The 16,709-nt window shown below is 46.1% G+C and overlaps 1 protein-coding gene across 1 annotated transcript in view; it reads right to left on the bottom strand.

Moving 5' to 3' along the window:
- tnrc6c2 (trinucleotide repeat containing adaptor 6C2) overlaps nt 1-15,654 on the bottom strand; it is a 51,556-nt gene extending 35,902 nt beyond the window's left edge. The window contains exons 1-3 of the mRNA XM_079730297.1: nt 14,999-15,654; nt 4,370-4,464; nt 3,871-3,892 (exon numbers count right to left, since the gene is read on the bottom strand). Of these exons, the coding sequence (XP_079586423.1) occupies nt 3,871-3,892; nt 4,370-4,426 (79 nt within the window). The 5' untranslated portion in view covers nt 4,427-4,464; nt 14,999-15,654. The remainder of the gene's footprint in view (nt 1-3,870; nt 3,893-4,369; nt 4,465-14,998) is intronic.
- Between the last annotated feature and the right edge of the window lie 1,055 nt (nt 15,655-16,709).

Raw genomic sequence — 16,709 nt, 5'->3', positions numbered from 1 at the left:
CATTTCCGGTCAAAGATACTTCCTCGTGCTCACGAGAGACGTTTTTTTTACCCCATGTCCCTTTACGGGTTCCGTAGAAAATAAATCACTGAAGTGCAATCGAAACTGACAAATGAATGACTGAGTGGTAATTGTCAACATTACTAATGACTTGCTATTAATATCTGTATTATCTTTCTGAGATTATTATTATTACACAAACATTTTCTAACATTCAGTAGAGAATAGTGAACATTGCCAGGAAGCCTGTGTTTGTGTGAAAGCGAGAATGTTTTCCTCAACTACTACTGACAGATGGTACCTTAAACAGGCGCACCCTCTTGACCCTCTGCTGACACACACACACATCCCTCTTATGTCAGGCTGTTGCCATGGCGATCTCACAGTTGCCTTATGCACCTCTGTTTACCTCCTGTGACCCCAAGTTCTCCTCCTCCTGGCGCACACACACACACACACACACACACACACACACAATCAAGGTTGCAGCCTTTCCATCTGCCTTCATGATGAGGAGGCTTCCCCTGAGGAAGATTACTGCCTCTGAACCAGAAAGACTGGACCTTCAAAAGCTTTCTAAACAGACCATAATGTACCTCTGTCCCAGGTTGCAGTCTGAGGGCAACAAGTACCCGAGGGCAGCCTTTTCATCAGGGGCAATCGCATCAAAGCCTCACTGCCAACACCGAAGTGACGGAATGGATTCCCAAAAGGGTCCATGTATCTATCTACCAACACACCTTCATACAACACCAGGGCTCACATGTGCAAGAACACAACTGTGTATGTGTGTGTGTATATGTATGTGTGTTTGTGACGAGAAAGGGGGTTGCTGTGTCTGCAGTGGCCCTTTCATGATACATGGACTCGTGCACACAGAGAAAAGCATTGTTTTGAATTGAAATGGAAGCACTCTTGTCCTTCTTTCCCTCCCCATTATTTCTCTCGCCGTCTACCAGTCTGTTTCTCTTACGATGCCAGCATAGCCAGGATATGGTCCGTGTGTGCGCATTTGTGCACACATGCGTGTGTGTGTGTGTGTGTGTAATGGGGGTGGAGTTAAGAGGGAAAAACAATTATGCACGATGGCCATAAATCCAACAGACATAATTCTGCACCCATTTGCTGTTAATTCACTGGGTATTTATAAATGTGGTTAACAGCAGAGAGAAACCACTCTGCTTTGAAAGGAAATTAGCTTCTAATTAGATTGGAATTCATGAGATGTCCTTTCAGAAAGTGTTGACATGAATTAATAACCTGTAATACTGCGGCAATTCGAGAATTTGCGTTCAGGCCTCTGCAACACCCTATAGGCATGCCCAGTACCCCTGCCAGCGTTATATGGTAGTGAGTCACCAAGATGTTAATGACGTCTACACTACACTGTAATTGCTCTGCGTGGGGGAAATTAAATAAAGGAATGGAGAGGATGGAGACAGGGAGCATATGTTGTGGAAAAGTGGGGTGGAGTGACAGAATTTGGGCAAGAGAGATGCGTTAGATTTGTTCTCTGGCCTGACTGAAAAGTGTGTGGTCTGCAGCATGCTGATGTTCTGATTAGCGGGAAGCAGGAATGCGACCAGATGATTGGTTAGGTATAACCGGGCTCCTCTCGCCTGAGTCATGCTAATTTGGGCACGCATATGTTCATACGTGTGTATGTGTATGTGTATGCGTGTGTAGAAAACGAGACATTATAGCAATGGCCTTTCCCGGGATTGAAAGCATTCGGATCAGTCCCGGAATGTTCCGTCGGGATGCAATTCCAAGCAGGGGGGCCACATAGATGTGTTTGCTTGTGCATATGAGAGTACGTTCCTTTTTTTCCTTTTGATTTATATACATCCAGAGGCATGTGTTTACACTTTGAATGCTTCTCAACGTATGAGCGTGCGGGGTTGACACGATGTGTGAAATTCTCAAGGCGTGTGTTCTGCAAATGTTTAAATGCTAGCCGAAGTGTGTGCGTGTGTATATATATATATATATATATATGTGTGTGTGTATGTGTGTGTGGCTGCCAGGGATGGCACTGCTGGCCCCTGTGTTAATGGGGACCACGCAAGAGCCCAGTCTTTCTCTGGGGTCTGTAGCTTTCTAAATGTGTGAATGAATGAGTGAGTATGTGTGTGGCTGTGTGCGTGCATTCATGTGTGCGTGCGTGCGTGCGTGCATATGTGTATGTGTGCGTGCATGTGTGTGCGTGTCTCTGCAGCTCCATGCCTAATGGAGGGCAGAGAAGTTAATTCCAGTGCGCGGGTGCTTTATCTCATTTTCATACATATGAACGCGCTAGGCGCAGATCGATTACCGCAAACAAATTGAAATGCCTGCGACCGAGGCGGCCTGCACCGGGGGGGCGGGCAGGAGAGAGGGGCGGGGCGGGGAGGTGGGGGTTGTGTAGCGATGAGAGATGGGGAGGAGAGCGTGGGGGAGAAGGGGGGGCATTTCTGTGCATGAGAATGAGACTGAGAATGAGAATGAGTGTGTGAGGCAGGGAGAATGCACTGATATGGATGGAAAGACACAAATCATAGCTGCATACTGATTTTGCAGTCACTGAGTGCACCCGCACACACATACACACACACACACACACACACACACACAACCTACTCCATTATTCAGTTTCACGGATGAGCGCTCAGTTAATTCCAGCCCATGTCCTCCTGTAGGCCAGGTGTGAGGTTAGGGGAAAACTTGGACAAGTCGGCCATATGGCTACCAACTATTTTACACTTTAGCTCATTCCCTGATCTCACTCTCACAATACTGCACCATCTCCACCCAAAACACAGAACCACACACACACACACACACACACATCCAGAGACACTGCCACACAAACACACAAAGAGGATGGGGCCGTGACAGATCCCTTGATTTCTCGCTCACTCATTAAACATATCATAGCGTAATAGCCGTGCCATTAGCCCTGCTCTGTGGAAGCCGCCATGGACTCAGTCACTTTTGGCACACGTCTAAAGTGCTCAGCGCCTCATTACTCGCACTTCTTCATTAGCAACTTCCTCGCACTTCATTTCCTTTTCTAATCTTTTTTTGATTTCTTCTTCAAAACAAAAAGGCCATGTATAGCTGTGTTCATAGATCTGTCCTCTTGTATTCCTGGCTTAACCCCTGGCTGTACTCTACACAACAGTTGCCATTGTGCCCATGGACCAGGATAGCTTAATGGTTATGGGGTGCTGGACTCCCCGCTGAAAGGTCCCTGGTTAGATTCTCGAGATACAATCCGGACTACGGCTAGCACGCACGGCTACAGATAGATCACAGTTAGTAACATGCCTAAAGTACAGACCTTGCTCAGTCCAACTGGTGCTGGGAATGAGTCTGGCATTGAGCATGTGCATTTACAGGCACGCATACACAAATATATGTGCACTAAATGGACACTTGCAAATGAGCGTGCACACAAACAAACAAAAATATTTGCAGATCAAAGGTGTCATGAAATGTAATGCATACTGGCAATTGTCTGAGTCAAGTCCTGCGGTGTTGCAGGCTATCTGTGAGCATCATCACTCTGCATTCTACTCCCCAGGCCAGACTGCTCTCTGTGTTCAGCATCACTCTGCATTCTACTCCCCAGGCCAGACTGCTCTCTCAGCATCACTCTGCATTCTACTCTGCAGGCCAGATTCTACTGTGTGTGTATTGTGTAGAACGCGATTTTACTGTGCATGTTTGGATGGTGTTGAACAGCATAAGGAGATGTTTGGAGGGAAGAGGCAGAATATGGTACATAATTTCTTATATGTTTGTATACATGCATTTATTTAAGTGTTGCCCTGTACATATGAGGGCCAATCACAGATGGATGTTAGTATAAATCACTATGACACTCACCTTTGGTTTTCTGATCAGCAGCCTGAGATGGAGAGAAAGAGAAAAATAAACCAAATCGTTACAAAATACACAGGCATAAGCAATTTTATAAGCAAATCATATACATAAGCAAGTCATATTTCTGACAGATAAATGAGCTAGCATGCCTTGCCTACACAGTGCTATGTCATATCCTCGTACTGCAGTCTGTTCATGACATCGGCCGTTGAGCATTTGCTGCTCACCAGACTAGGCCGTTAATGTTAATTAAACCTGCTGCGAATTAGATCCAAATTAGGCTAATAAATCCTTAATAGAGCCCCCCCAACCATCTCTCCCAGCGGGGAGGACACACACACACACACACACACACACACACACACACACACACACACACACACACACACACACACACACACACACACACACACACACACACACACACACACACAAATGGGTTTCTTGAAAACTTTCCAACTATAAATATCTGTCTGTGAATGTAGATTTCCTTCCGTCTTACCTTTTTCTGAGCGGCGTCCGTCTTGGTTTTCTCTTCTTGCCTTTTCTTTTTTTCCATCAAATGGTTCTCGTTCTTCTTTCACTCTCTCCTCTCAGCTGCACAACAAACAAACAAAAAAAATGGATGTCAGTAAACGCAGAAGTAAAGCTCACTTTCCTGCATTAGAAATATTACACATGGCAGATGCGGTCATGTGTTCTTCTGACATTTCTCCCCATGCCAAGAAAGTACACACTGTGTTGACACACATGTACAAACACACACATACCAGATACGGACATTTGATCCCTCTTTCTTAATGACCCGCACAAAAACCAGAGCCAGAAACGCACTTGGTTCTAAGGAACAGCTCCAATCCCAACTATGCACCGCATGAACTGCTTTGGAGTTGTTCATGCAGCCAATTCCAAAAGAAACCAAAAAAGAGATAAGCAGGAAAAGGAGAGGGGAACTGGGAGGCGAGAAAGCCAACAACCAGCGTGTGTGTAGCCTGTACAACAAGGCTGTACAGGAACACAGGGGACATAAATTTAGCTTCTCTTTATATTTCCTTGAGAGACAGAGAGAGGGAGAGAGGCCAGGGGCATTCGCTGTGCATGAAGACAGACTGGTAGAGACGATGCGGGAGTCAAGGCTGTCTTCAAAGGTGGAGGCTTTACGTCGGGCCAGGAGCTCCAGGGCCGCGCTACACAGACGGACAGCGGCTGGCGGATAGCTAACCTAACTGTTTGAGCCTCGATTTCCTTGGGCTCAGCTATGCTGAAGGCTCCTGGAAACTATTAGATGCACCAAGCGAAGCGGCCAGGAGATCTGTTGTTTCTGTTTGTGGGTGTGAGACGTACAAGAGTTCACTACCATGTCCCATCAGATCAACGGGGGTCCTATCAGTTCATCATCTCCATGCCAACATTACTACTGCAACCCTGGCATTTTGTAAAGTAGGAAGCACTCATGGGCACGAAAAGACTAGCAAGGATGCACACACACTAGGGGTGTAACGATACATGTATTCGTATTGAACTGAATCGGTACGGACGCCACGGTTTGGTGCATGGATTTACACAATACACGGTATAACATTAAATAAAACTGGCGTGCAAATTAATTAATGTAATGCGCAACTAATGTTAGATATGAAAGTTCTTCAGGGACAACTAATGCCACGATTCCACCGGAGGGTGCCGGTCGGTTCAGTTCGCTAAGGTGCGGCACGGATCGCGTTGCCCCCGCCAAAAGGCGTGACCCGATCTGAGCCGTATTGAGCCGTACTCGTCTCACTGTACTCCTCCGTTGGGGTACTGAGACGCCTGAAAGGGTGCCGGCAAGTTCGAGCTACACACTCCGTCCGTTGATTGGTGGACAGAATCGCACTTCCGCGAGACAGGTGGATAATGATAAACAAACACATTAGCCGCGAGGTATTTCTGGACAACGGCGAAAGCTTCGTTTATTGAAGAAAATGTTGCACTAAAGTTTGCCGTCCTTCTTGGACGTCCTATATTGTTGATCTTTGTTCATTTTGCGCGTTCATCTTTTTCCTTGGATTTATTAGCAGGCTACACTGTGTCGGGCTGCTATGAGGGCACAATGCCCCCCCCCCCCTTCTATGTACTTTGCACTTTCATAAATAAGACATGTTGCATTTTCAGTTTTATAACTGATTGTCTTATTTTGTTTACAAGTTACCAATGGAGTCTGTAGATGATGTGGGCTACTTATTGTTTACTGTTTCCATCTTAGATTAAACAGTTCAGGCTGAAAGACTGTATGACAGTTCAGGGGAAAGACTGTATGACATTAGCCGGTACAACCTGAGACATGCACAATAAAAAAAAATTCCCTTCTGCAGTTTTGTTTTTTCTTTTCCCTTTATTGTACCGAACTCGTATCGTACCCTGATGTCTGAACCGAGGTATGAACCGAACCGTGACTTCAGTGTACAGTTACACCCCTAACACACACACACACACACACACACACACACACACACACACACACGCACACGCACACGCACACGCACACGCACACGCACACGCACCTAGGCAGATAGAAGCACTAAGCAGCATATATTGGAAGCAGTGAAAATACTGTCTTTTTTTTATGTGATCCAGAACAATCTATTTCAATTTAGCTTCAGGTGGCCACTGCTAAACATGGTCAGTCAACCCAGTTCGGTTGGGCTAGCCTTTCTGCAGAAAGGTAGACACTTGGCAGGTGGTCATAACATCCAAGACAGTCGACGGGGTAGGCACACGGCTAGCAGCTCGTGTCCACAAGAGATAGAAATGATATCCGAGAACATAAATGAGGCCCAACAGTCACCGCAAGATTAATAAGGCCTGCCCCCCGCTGGGTGTGCCTGTGGTAGGGGGAGGGAGCTGTCCATCAAACGTACATAATGGCAGGCCAGGTGGAGGATGACTGATAGCTGGGGCAGGAGTGAAACTGAGAAATACAAAAGGTAGGGAAGGAAAAGTCTAGAGAAATAAAACGGACCCAAGGAGAAGGGAGACTGGGGGCATGACAAGGAATAGTTTCTATAAACGCAGACCACAATGGCAAACTGCAAATATTTTTGTGGCAGTTTTTCTTTCACATACTTATAAATGAAAAGTTGTGTGTGTGTGTGTGTGTGTGTGTGTGTGTGTGTGTGTGTGTGTGTGTGTGTGTGTGTGTGTGTGTGTCTGACTGCGGACTGAAATGAGAAATGGGGCGGCAGAGTGGAGTGCCCATTAGCCGAGCGAGGTCACATGCTCCTCAGGCCTACCGCGCTAACAAGACCGGCCAATCAGCCACCGCTGCTGCTGCTGCTGGTGGTCATCATAACGAACCCCATGATGGTGTCCATAGCACACAGAGTAGGGGTGAGGAGGTGTCTCAAGCGTGGAAGAGGCCGATAGTGGGATAAGTGTGCTTACAAGTTCACATGTATTGGTTGAGGTGGGTCAGAATACATCTTGAAAAGAATATCCCAACGCCTGGCCTTTACCCAGGCTTTAGCCACAATGCTTTCTGTTGCGTCAAGCCCTCTCCATCTCCTATTACCTCTCATCCTCTCTTATCGCCAACACCGCTGTCTCGGCCAGTGTGACTCGGGGTCGTCTCCTCTCTGTCTGCTGGCATCAAGTCTCTGTCCACGCTGCTTTCCTGACCCCAGAATCAGGTGAAAGCATCCATGTTGCTGTGGCCATACAAACATCTACGACTAGACTCGGACCAGCTTACCGCCAGTCAAAAGGAAGATACCACGGGGACAAAGACAATGTGCTGCTCTGGCATCCTCTATAATGCCAACACAAATAACGAAAAATAAAAAGGGGGTATTGAACATTTGCCTCCTACTAAAGCTAGGCAATGTAGGAATTGTGATGTTAGAGCTGTTATCTAGGTCAAGTTACCAACATGTTGTTATAACAGCTATGTCTACCTTTCTTGGTTACCAAATTACTAATAATCTTTACCCCAAAGGGCCCCATCTTGCATCCAGCGATGCAAGATGTCTTTGTGACTTTCTGCTATTTTGACGTACCATGGCAGGTCGGAACTGCAAACATTTTTCCATAGGGGCTGCATGAATGAACACTGTAGTAGGCTATGCCATGCGTTCAAATAATAACAATAACAATGATAAACTCGAGCAAAGCCTTCCAAAAAAATCTTGTTTTAGGGTAAATGACTGCGGGCGCACGTGTGTGCATCCATCTGTTTAAACACACGCAAACTGAACACGTAACACATAATACAGTCCATGGCAATGTACATTAACGGAGGGACACATGCATATTCGGAACCCAAGTCGATAACGATAATGTATACAATACTGGTAAGAAACGGTGCGTGTTATTGCCGCTTATCATTAAATAGAACCACAGTTGCGGCCACAGGACCGCATATCATGTGTGTTAAGTTTTCTTTGCCGCAATTTACATGACGACTCAGTATTTCAGAAGTTGTAGAAGAAAACGCTATTCCATGAGTGAATTAGGCCATATTATTTGGCCATAAACTGAGCCATTTGAAGTTTGAAATTTATGTGGTCATGCATCTGTCTCATCGGAGAATGTAAACGCGCTGTCAAAATATCAACTCGTCAGGTTCAAATGTGCTCATGGCTCTTAAAGGGGATGGGAGATGGCACTCTCATTGGTTTACTGCACGTTACGCCCAAACCACACCTAAGGGTAATTAGGCTACTTAAGGGCAACCCTTTATAGATTTGCGATGGGCACAAGAGCCATTTATCCGCCGGTATAATAGCAACAGCAGCAGAGCCCCGCCCACAAATGTACTTCCCTTTTGCGCTTCTCACTTGCGTTTCACACTGTTAAAATAGGGCCCAAAATGTGTTATCTATCTCTGTATCTTCGAAAATATTCAACACACAGTACTATTATTTAACATTGTCCCGATTGATTGGACTGAACATTGTCTTAACAAAACAGTGTCTTGTCAGTTAGGACTATAGTTAGCTGGTTGTCACCATGGCCTGGTCGGTCACGTTGGTTCGAACGCAGCTGGGAAGCCTTTACACTCCCTCACACACGCACACGCACACGCACACACACACACAGGCTTGATGTGCATGCTGTCTGATGCCTGTCATGTTCCACAAGGGAGTAGAGCGAGAGCGAGAGAAAATCCAAGCAGCGATGAAAGCTACGACAGAGGAAACACCAATTAAGAACAACAGCAGCCGGAGAGGCGGCCGACGGGCGGAAGGAGGGAGAGAGATAAAGAAAGAGTGAAAAAAACAATCCTCGCTTGGAGGATGGCGGAGTCAAAATAAACAAGACTGTGTGTGTGCATGTGCCCGTGTGTGTGTCTGTGTGGTAAGGGCGGATAGGACTAGTGGAACTATTTGTGTGCCTCAATAGCTGGCACCAGGAGGAAGAATACAGAGGCAGGACTTCAGCAAAATAGAGAGTGAAAGGCGGAGGAGGAAAACAAAAAGCATGAAGAAACATTGAGGCAGACAGACGGAAACCCTTTGGGACATGGGGACAGACGCGGACCAAGAGATCAAATTAATGAAGGAGGGAAAGAGAGAGAGACGGACGCCTGAGAGACACAGAGAGACATAGAGAGAGATACATAGACGGAGACAATCCAGCCACAAGGAAGCAGAGTGGGCTTCACGTGTCGGGGGCCACCAGTGCCAGTGCGACACGACCACGCTACACCAATCACAGGGGACGTGGAGGCGGGCACGGGGCGTTCCAGTCCTCCACAACAGAGAGGTTCATCAGCCGCTACACACAGAACGGGGGAAAACCTCCTCGCTCCTCTTACGCAATTACCGTTCATCCAGCCACCCCATGCCTCGCAGCAAGAGCGCAGAGGGCCGTCTGCGTCACACACTAAACACTACAACACGGGTTGTTTTCCTTATTTAAATTCCCGCTCGTGACGGTGGGCGGCCCACATGGGGGGATTCGAGCTGCAGGGCTGCTATTACCATGTGTGTGCTTCTTCACTTCATTACTACTACCACTACTTCCTCAGCTGCGTGAAATTTAAGGGTTTGCTTTCTTCTTCAGTGTGGTTGCTATAACACGCACACACACACACATGCTTCATTCGCGAGGCAGAATGAAGTCTCTCTTAGTGGGTATGGTTATGTCTGTCTACCTTAGCTGTGCATTGGGGAAAGCAAAACTTCTCAAAATAAACAAATGAGAGTTGGTGGAGTTTGGGATGAGTGTGTAAGCGGGGGGGTGGGATAATAAAGGGCAAAGGAGCCAGTGAGCGAGAGACAAAAAGAGAGAGCGAGCCTCAGTGATAGAGAGCAAGAATCTATGTATAAATAACTGCTTTGAAGTGTCTGCGATGTATTAGCTCTTAGTGTTTTGGCAGCCGCCCCTATCCCAGTGTATGCAAAACTTCAACATGTTGGCAGCTCATTAAAGAAGGAGATTTAAGTCAATGAGAAAGGGCCAGGGAGAGCTCTGCAATGCCAAACCAAACTAGTCAAGGCTTATTGAATTTAAGAAACCGTCCTTCCAGTCTATTTGCCCGTTTATGGCTGCTCATGTCTGTATATAAAATGCATGAATAAGTGCGTGTGGTAATGCTTGTCCTCTGGATACGGCTGCTTAATGCAAGTGTGCTTACTAACAGTGTTTGTCTGCTTGCTCTGGGACGGTGTGGTTTATGAAGCACTGTTAAAGAGTCGAACAATCAGCAACCTCTAATAAAGCAGAATAGAGTAGTTTTTACAACCAAGGAAGATTAAGTGACTCTCCCCAGCGTTGATTAAAACTGCTCATAAACAATGCTATTATAGGGGCATTAATACCATGTATTAATGCATTAAGGATGTATTCAATTGTGAAACTGTTTGTTGTTGTCTTTTTTTTTAAGGGAAAAATTGTTTGTTTTTTCTTTTGACTCACGCTATATTCGAAGAAAACACATTCTTTCACTGAATAGTTGGAACTAAATAAGATTATTGATTTTCCAGACCTCAACTGAAGTAACCGTATTCAAATTGAGGAGCCATCCTTTAGGTAAAAGAAACATCAGGTGGAAATGTTTTACATATTACTAGGATGTAAAATGTGTAGTGTCAGTGCGCGCACACACACACACACACACAGTAATTTTATACTGCAGAGCCTTTCTCAGCTGCCGCCTACCCCCACTCAAACTGTCAGAAGCCCCAATGCCGAACCGAACAAACCTGACAGTGGCAAAGGGAATGCAAGGTTATGCCTTTGTGTGTGTGCACACTGCACACATGCACGCACACATGCACACACTCAGGACTTAATTGTCAAGGTTAAGTTCTGTCAAGGCTACCTTCATATTGGCTGCCCATTGACACTTCCCTGCCTGCGGCAGCGGTAAACGAGACCCACAAAGTGATCAAGCGACAACACTAGACCCTGAGAGAAGGTTTATAACCCACGGTCGGGAAGGGGACAAAGAGAGCTTTGATATGACGGAGCTCAGGAAGTGAGTGAGGTGGAAGTGGACGAGAGAGGAAAGAAAGGGACAGTAAGAACCACTAAGAATAAATGGGTTTTTCTGATAACATTCTCGAGTGTATCAATAATAAGTGGAATCGAAATAGCCGAAGACAAACCTTGGACAAACAAACAAAACTAGAACCCTTTCCAGCTCGATGGAATAGTCTTTATACAATGACCATCGGTCAAGCCTTTAGCGCTCCGTCTAAAGCTTTAACATCCTGTTACATAATAAAATAGTCTACAGTTGGGTGTGCTTTCGTTTTATTGCATGAATTTAGTTTATTTCCATTCATATTCAGCCGAACCAATGTCAAAAACAATAGCTAAAACAATGAACATGACCTGCACCTGTACGTTGGGGTTTGATCACAATATACTTTACATTTCTCAAAAGGTATTTCCTTGTTTTGTACACCTTGGGCTGAACAACAGAAAAACGCTTACATAAAATGGAGTATACTGAGCCCTGCCTCAGCACTCCGTCAGCTTTCATGTGCTAGTGCCCGCCGCTCCAATTAGCCCACAAATAACAAGGGCCTGGGTACACTGGACATTCCCTTGGACCCACGCCAACCCTCCTCCCTCCCTCAGCCCTGCCCCAGTTACCCTAGCTGGGGCCAACCAAAAGCAACCATCCTCCCAGCAAGCCCACCCCTTTTCCCTGCAATGAATTGAGGTAGGAACACCCCCTAGTCTGGTTTGAAAGCAGACCAGACGAAGACTGCCTTTCAGAACAGATATCTCAAACCAAGTCGTTGATATGCCACGACGGTATTGGGGAAGGACTACTGTCGCAACTGGCATTAACATGGGTTCCATTTGACTACAGGATCCTGTTTCTGCTCAGTTTGTATAAAACCACATGCATCCCCTCGGCAGAAGAAGCATACATATTTAGTGTTAGGGCAACAGAAAACCTCCCCAGGATAGATTTACGCACGCATCAGTGAACTATCTAACCAAAAATTCAACACACAGACACACACCGCTAACACATTCAGAGACTCATACGCACAAACACATAGACACACACACACACACACACTAACAAACACAGAAATGGCAGCACGCGCACACACAAACACACACTTTGTTTAGTATAATGCACTTCTGGTGGACACTGGACAGCTGTCTGACAGGTCTTTACCTCAGTGGGACTTCAAAATGGCCCTCAACAGAGAAGAGAGGACAGGGGTTAATGGTTTCTGGCAGACAGCCTGTTGTTGAGTTCAGATGATTTCACTGACACAACCTTCTTGAATACACACACACACACACACACACACACACACACACACACACGCACACGCACACGCACACACCCTGCGGCTGTTAGGGTTAACTGCCAGTTGTTTTAAAAAGCCTTCATAATAACAAGCTTAGTAAGACGTGTGGTCAGGCTGGTGCTAAGGTCAGTGACTGGGAAACATGATAGATCACACACAGCCCACATTCCCAACACACACACACTTAAGTGGGCGTTACCACGTGAGGGCCAACTGGACAAGTAAAGTTGTCGGGACACGTGGCACACAAACGCTTGTTTAACCAAAGCCTACCCCAGGGGTTAATAAGCTAGATACAGTCTAGTTACTAGTGGAATGCCCAGGCTCATAGGTACAATGTGTTATAAGAGGGCAAAAGGGAACCTGGCCAAATATAACCCTAAGGAATATGGCTGCTCTGTCATGTTAGACATAGCTCTGATAACTGTCTACCTTATGACGGATAGACTGAGGATACATCCATGGCACGTTTTATTTACAATACACCAACGTTTGAAACAAATGTGGTAGAGCCAGGCCATCAGAGGCTCACATCGACAACGTTTCAAGGTATGAATGGGGAGCGGGAAAAGGTTATGGGTCTACTGCATTGCTGGAGGGTCGTTTGGTCATGATGATTACAGTAGCCATTTGTTTGATGAGACTGGGTCCCTGAATGAGAGAATGAATCTTCTCATAGTGGGATGAAAAGGTCAAAGTAAGCCTATAGGCTAGAGTACTCCCTAATTTATACTATATGAATACCATTTTCTTTAACCCATTGTGTTGAATTTCCCAATCTTCGACAGATTTCTTTAAATGACTCCCTTTTTCTTATTCCCTCTGGGTAATTATGGATAAACACATCCAGGGGAATCGGGCTTATCCCAAGGCTACAACGTTTGGGTCACAGAAGAAGAGGACCGATATTGCCAAGAAATACAAAAAAACATCCACATTTTAATGCCCATATCCCCTTCAATCCCAGCCACCTACTGTCTCGTCGGCATTAACTGGAAGTCAGAGCCCAACACTATCTCTAACCACATCACACACATAGTCACAGCTCTGTTCAAGGAGAACCACACAGTCTGTTTGTGTCATGGAGGGTGAACATCATAACCTGATCAACAATAGCAGCGCATTAACAAACTGGCGGAGCCCTGTGCTGGACGTTATTGGTCCCTCAGTTTAACAGAAAGATGAAAAAACACATTAGTCATCTCCAAATGTTGTACACACAGGGTACATACACCTACATATATATTACCCACATATCATCGTACTTATTACATACACGTAAGCGCATACACAAACAACATGCAGAGCCACGGCTCTTCCCGTCCACTATTCCACACACAGGCTAGGGATGTGCATTTTTCATTTCACCTCCCCGCTGGTGTGTGACGAGCGATGGAGATAAGGCGACGCTGACAGAGACGTCCGCATGGGGAAGGAAACGTGGGGGGGAAACGGAAAGATCAAATGATGTTCTTCAATTTAGACCCGCGGTGGAGATATTAAAGCTACTCTCCAGTGCATGGGAGGTGGCTCGTTCGAAGCAATGGGTTCAATACCCGTCCCCGTGCCATCGCCGAGACGGTGCCCTGCAGTGTGTGTGTCAAGCCATTGCGAGAGCGCACAAATGGTCATGCAGCACACATGAACGTTGTAATTTATCCTTGGAACAAATACGGGAGACTAAACTACTAGACAGAGCAAAAAGGAAAACCATTCGTCCGTCGGACAATATGTGACAATTACGTGAGAACCAACATGCAGTAGTCAACTGCGTGTGGACGAAGACGAGGAGCAAAACAAGACAACGACGTGAAACTTTAAGACAGGTCTGTCTTCGTCGCCACCAGGGCAATGTGCCACATCTAGAAAAGACCCACAATTAAAACAGATAGACCTCTTTAGTCTATGGTCCTAGTGACAAATAAGAGATAAACCAGCTAATTAAAACCATGGACGGCACATTGGTATATTACACACATGTAATGCTGAATAATTGCATTAGCCCCTTTAAGCGCTCGTCTCGGTCACTTCAATAACTCCTTCGCTGCTGGCGCACTAATCCGGTGACTTGGTCGATCACACAACAGCCTCCATATTAACGCAGATATTCGCTTGCAGAAATGTCGTTCATACCAGAGTGATCTATATTGTGAGCATGTCCGTGCCTTCAAAATCCATGTACATTTACGTCATGCGTTCTACCTAGTGGTTGCATGCATTACTAGTACATCGAGATGAACATTCCCGAGGTGCATCTGCTATACAATGTGCAATCGTGCATATTAGACATTTCACCCAGTCTCATGCTGTCGGTCTGCACCTGCAGAAGGAATGTAGTAAAAAATGTGACGATGCCGTTTATTGAAACATACCTGGCGCATCAGCAGCTTTCAGTGAAGTGTTGGCGTATGGCGGCGGTTTTCAGCAGAGGAAGGGTCCTGAACCGTGTCTTGATAAAGTACCCGTAAGGAGACGCGTAAGAAGACGCGCTGGGCCGCCGTGCGGAGGCTGGGGTGCCGACTGCTGCGTGAGCAGATGGGTGGCGGATCACCGAGGTAACGTTTAACGATGGCTAGACAGCCAGACACACACAGCCACTCTTTTTGCAGTGAAAATCCTCAAAAAGTAACACTTGCTCGAAGCAGTTCGTTCAACCACCGTCACGATATATATCGGTGGAAATAAGCACAGGTCAACAAACTAACGCGAAAAATTGATTCTGAAAGCAGCTGAATAGTGTGCGCTGTAGTTGGCGTGTGTCATCGATTTGAACACAAGGTTTTGCAGGAGAAAGATTGAGACAATTTTAATTAAAAGCGCAGACGAGTGCGCACGGATCCAACTTGTTTTTAAAGTGCAAAAAGAAATGAATTCGGTTTAGGTTGCTAGCTGGGAAGCTAGCTGGAGCCACAACATCTGACCGACGAGCTGGCTAGCGCGAATGCGAGTTGAAAAAGGAATCCAGGAAAATACATTCTCGGTGAATCCAAACGGAGGAGTGGACAGTCATTATACGCGTTCAGTGCGCTCTCGCTGACAGGGATCCTGCAGCCATTTTGTTCAAACTAACAACACAGCTCTCTCCCCTCCCAGGGAGACGACACAGCCGAGACAGTGGTCCAATGCACGTCCAGCATATCCTTGTGACACACACCCACACACCCATACACTAGTCCTTCGCCCCGCCCCCTCGCCCTACCCTTGACAAAGCGGTGCTCAGATATAGAAAAATGATAGACAGCCATATCATATTTCAAAGGTAATTGCTTAGGCAAGGAGCTCACAGTTCTTACTGATTTTATTGTGTTTGATTTTATTTCACAGCTAATGTGTTATACTATAATCACATTCTCTCAAACTGCTTTTAGCCATGTGTTTGCCATAGCAGGATCTCCAAAACATGAAATACCTATTGTGACAAAACAATTCAGAAAAACATTGGTTATTTGAATACAATTCAAATGACCAAATTCCAAAAATCGGCATTACATCATAACACCCTTTTAAAAAAACGAATCCCACCAAGACATGTTATTCTTACCCAAGATAACCTTTACTTAAAGTATCGTGTGATCCCATGATTTTCTGAAACACACACCTCTCCACGCTATTCAACGTGTGATGGATGGGGTCGACTTGCGACCCCTGCACTGCGTTTGCAGCCGGCTCAGAGAGAAAGAAAAAGTGGCCTCTGTCCATTCTCTGAGCTCCTTTCTCATGGAAATGACCATTGCGTACAAACACACAGAACTCTGGAACACACAGACACACACAGACACAGACACACAGTGTGGGAACAGGTCAAGGCTGTGGCCCACAAAAGGGGAAGGCTGACCAGTGAGAGCTGCAGGGTTTCATACATCACAGGGAGAGACTATTAATGAGAAAGCCAGGGGCCCCAGGAAAGAGCCCCCCTCTCCCTCTCTCTTCAAGGCAAAATGCCCAGAGCTATTATAGCGGCCGGCTCCGACTCAATGGCAAAAGCAGATGTTCCAAACTGGGGGTTAAGAGAGGTGAGAGCGGAGGGGGTTGCTTTCGGAGACGCCTGAAGGGAAATGTCATTTTGCATGGATCACAGACTGA

This window comes from Pollachius pollachius (genome assembly GCF_949987615.1).
Source record: "Pollachius pollachius genome assembly, chromosome: 2".
Classification (NCBI taxonomy): Eukaryota; Metazoa; Chordata; class Actinopteri; order Gadiformes; family Gadidae; genus Pollachius; species Pollachius pollachius.
This window is presented reverse-complemented; position numbering and strand designations above follow the sequence as displayed.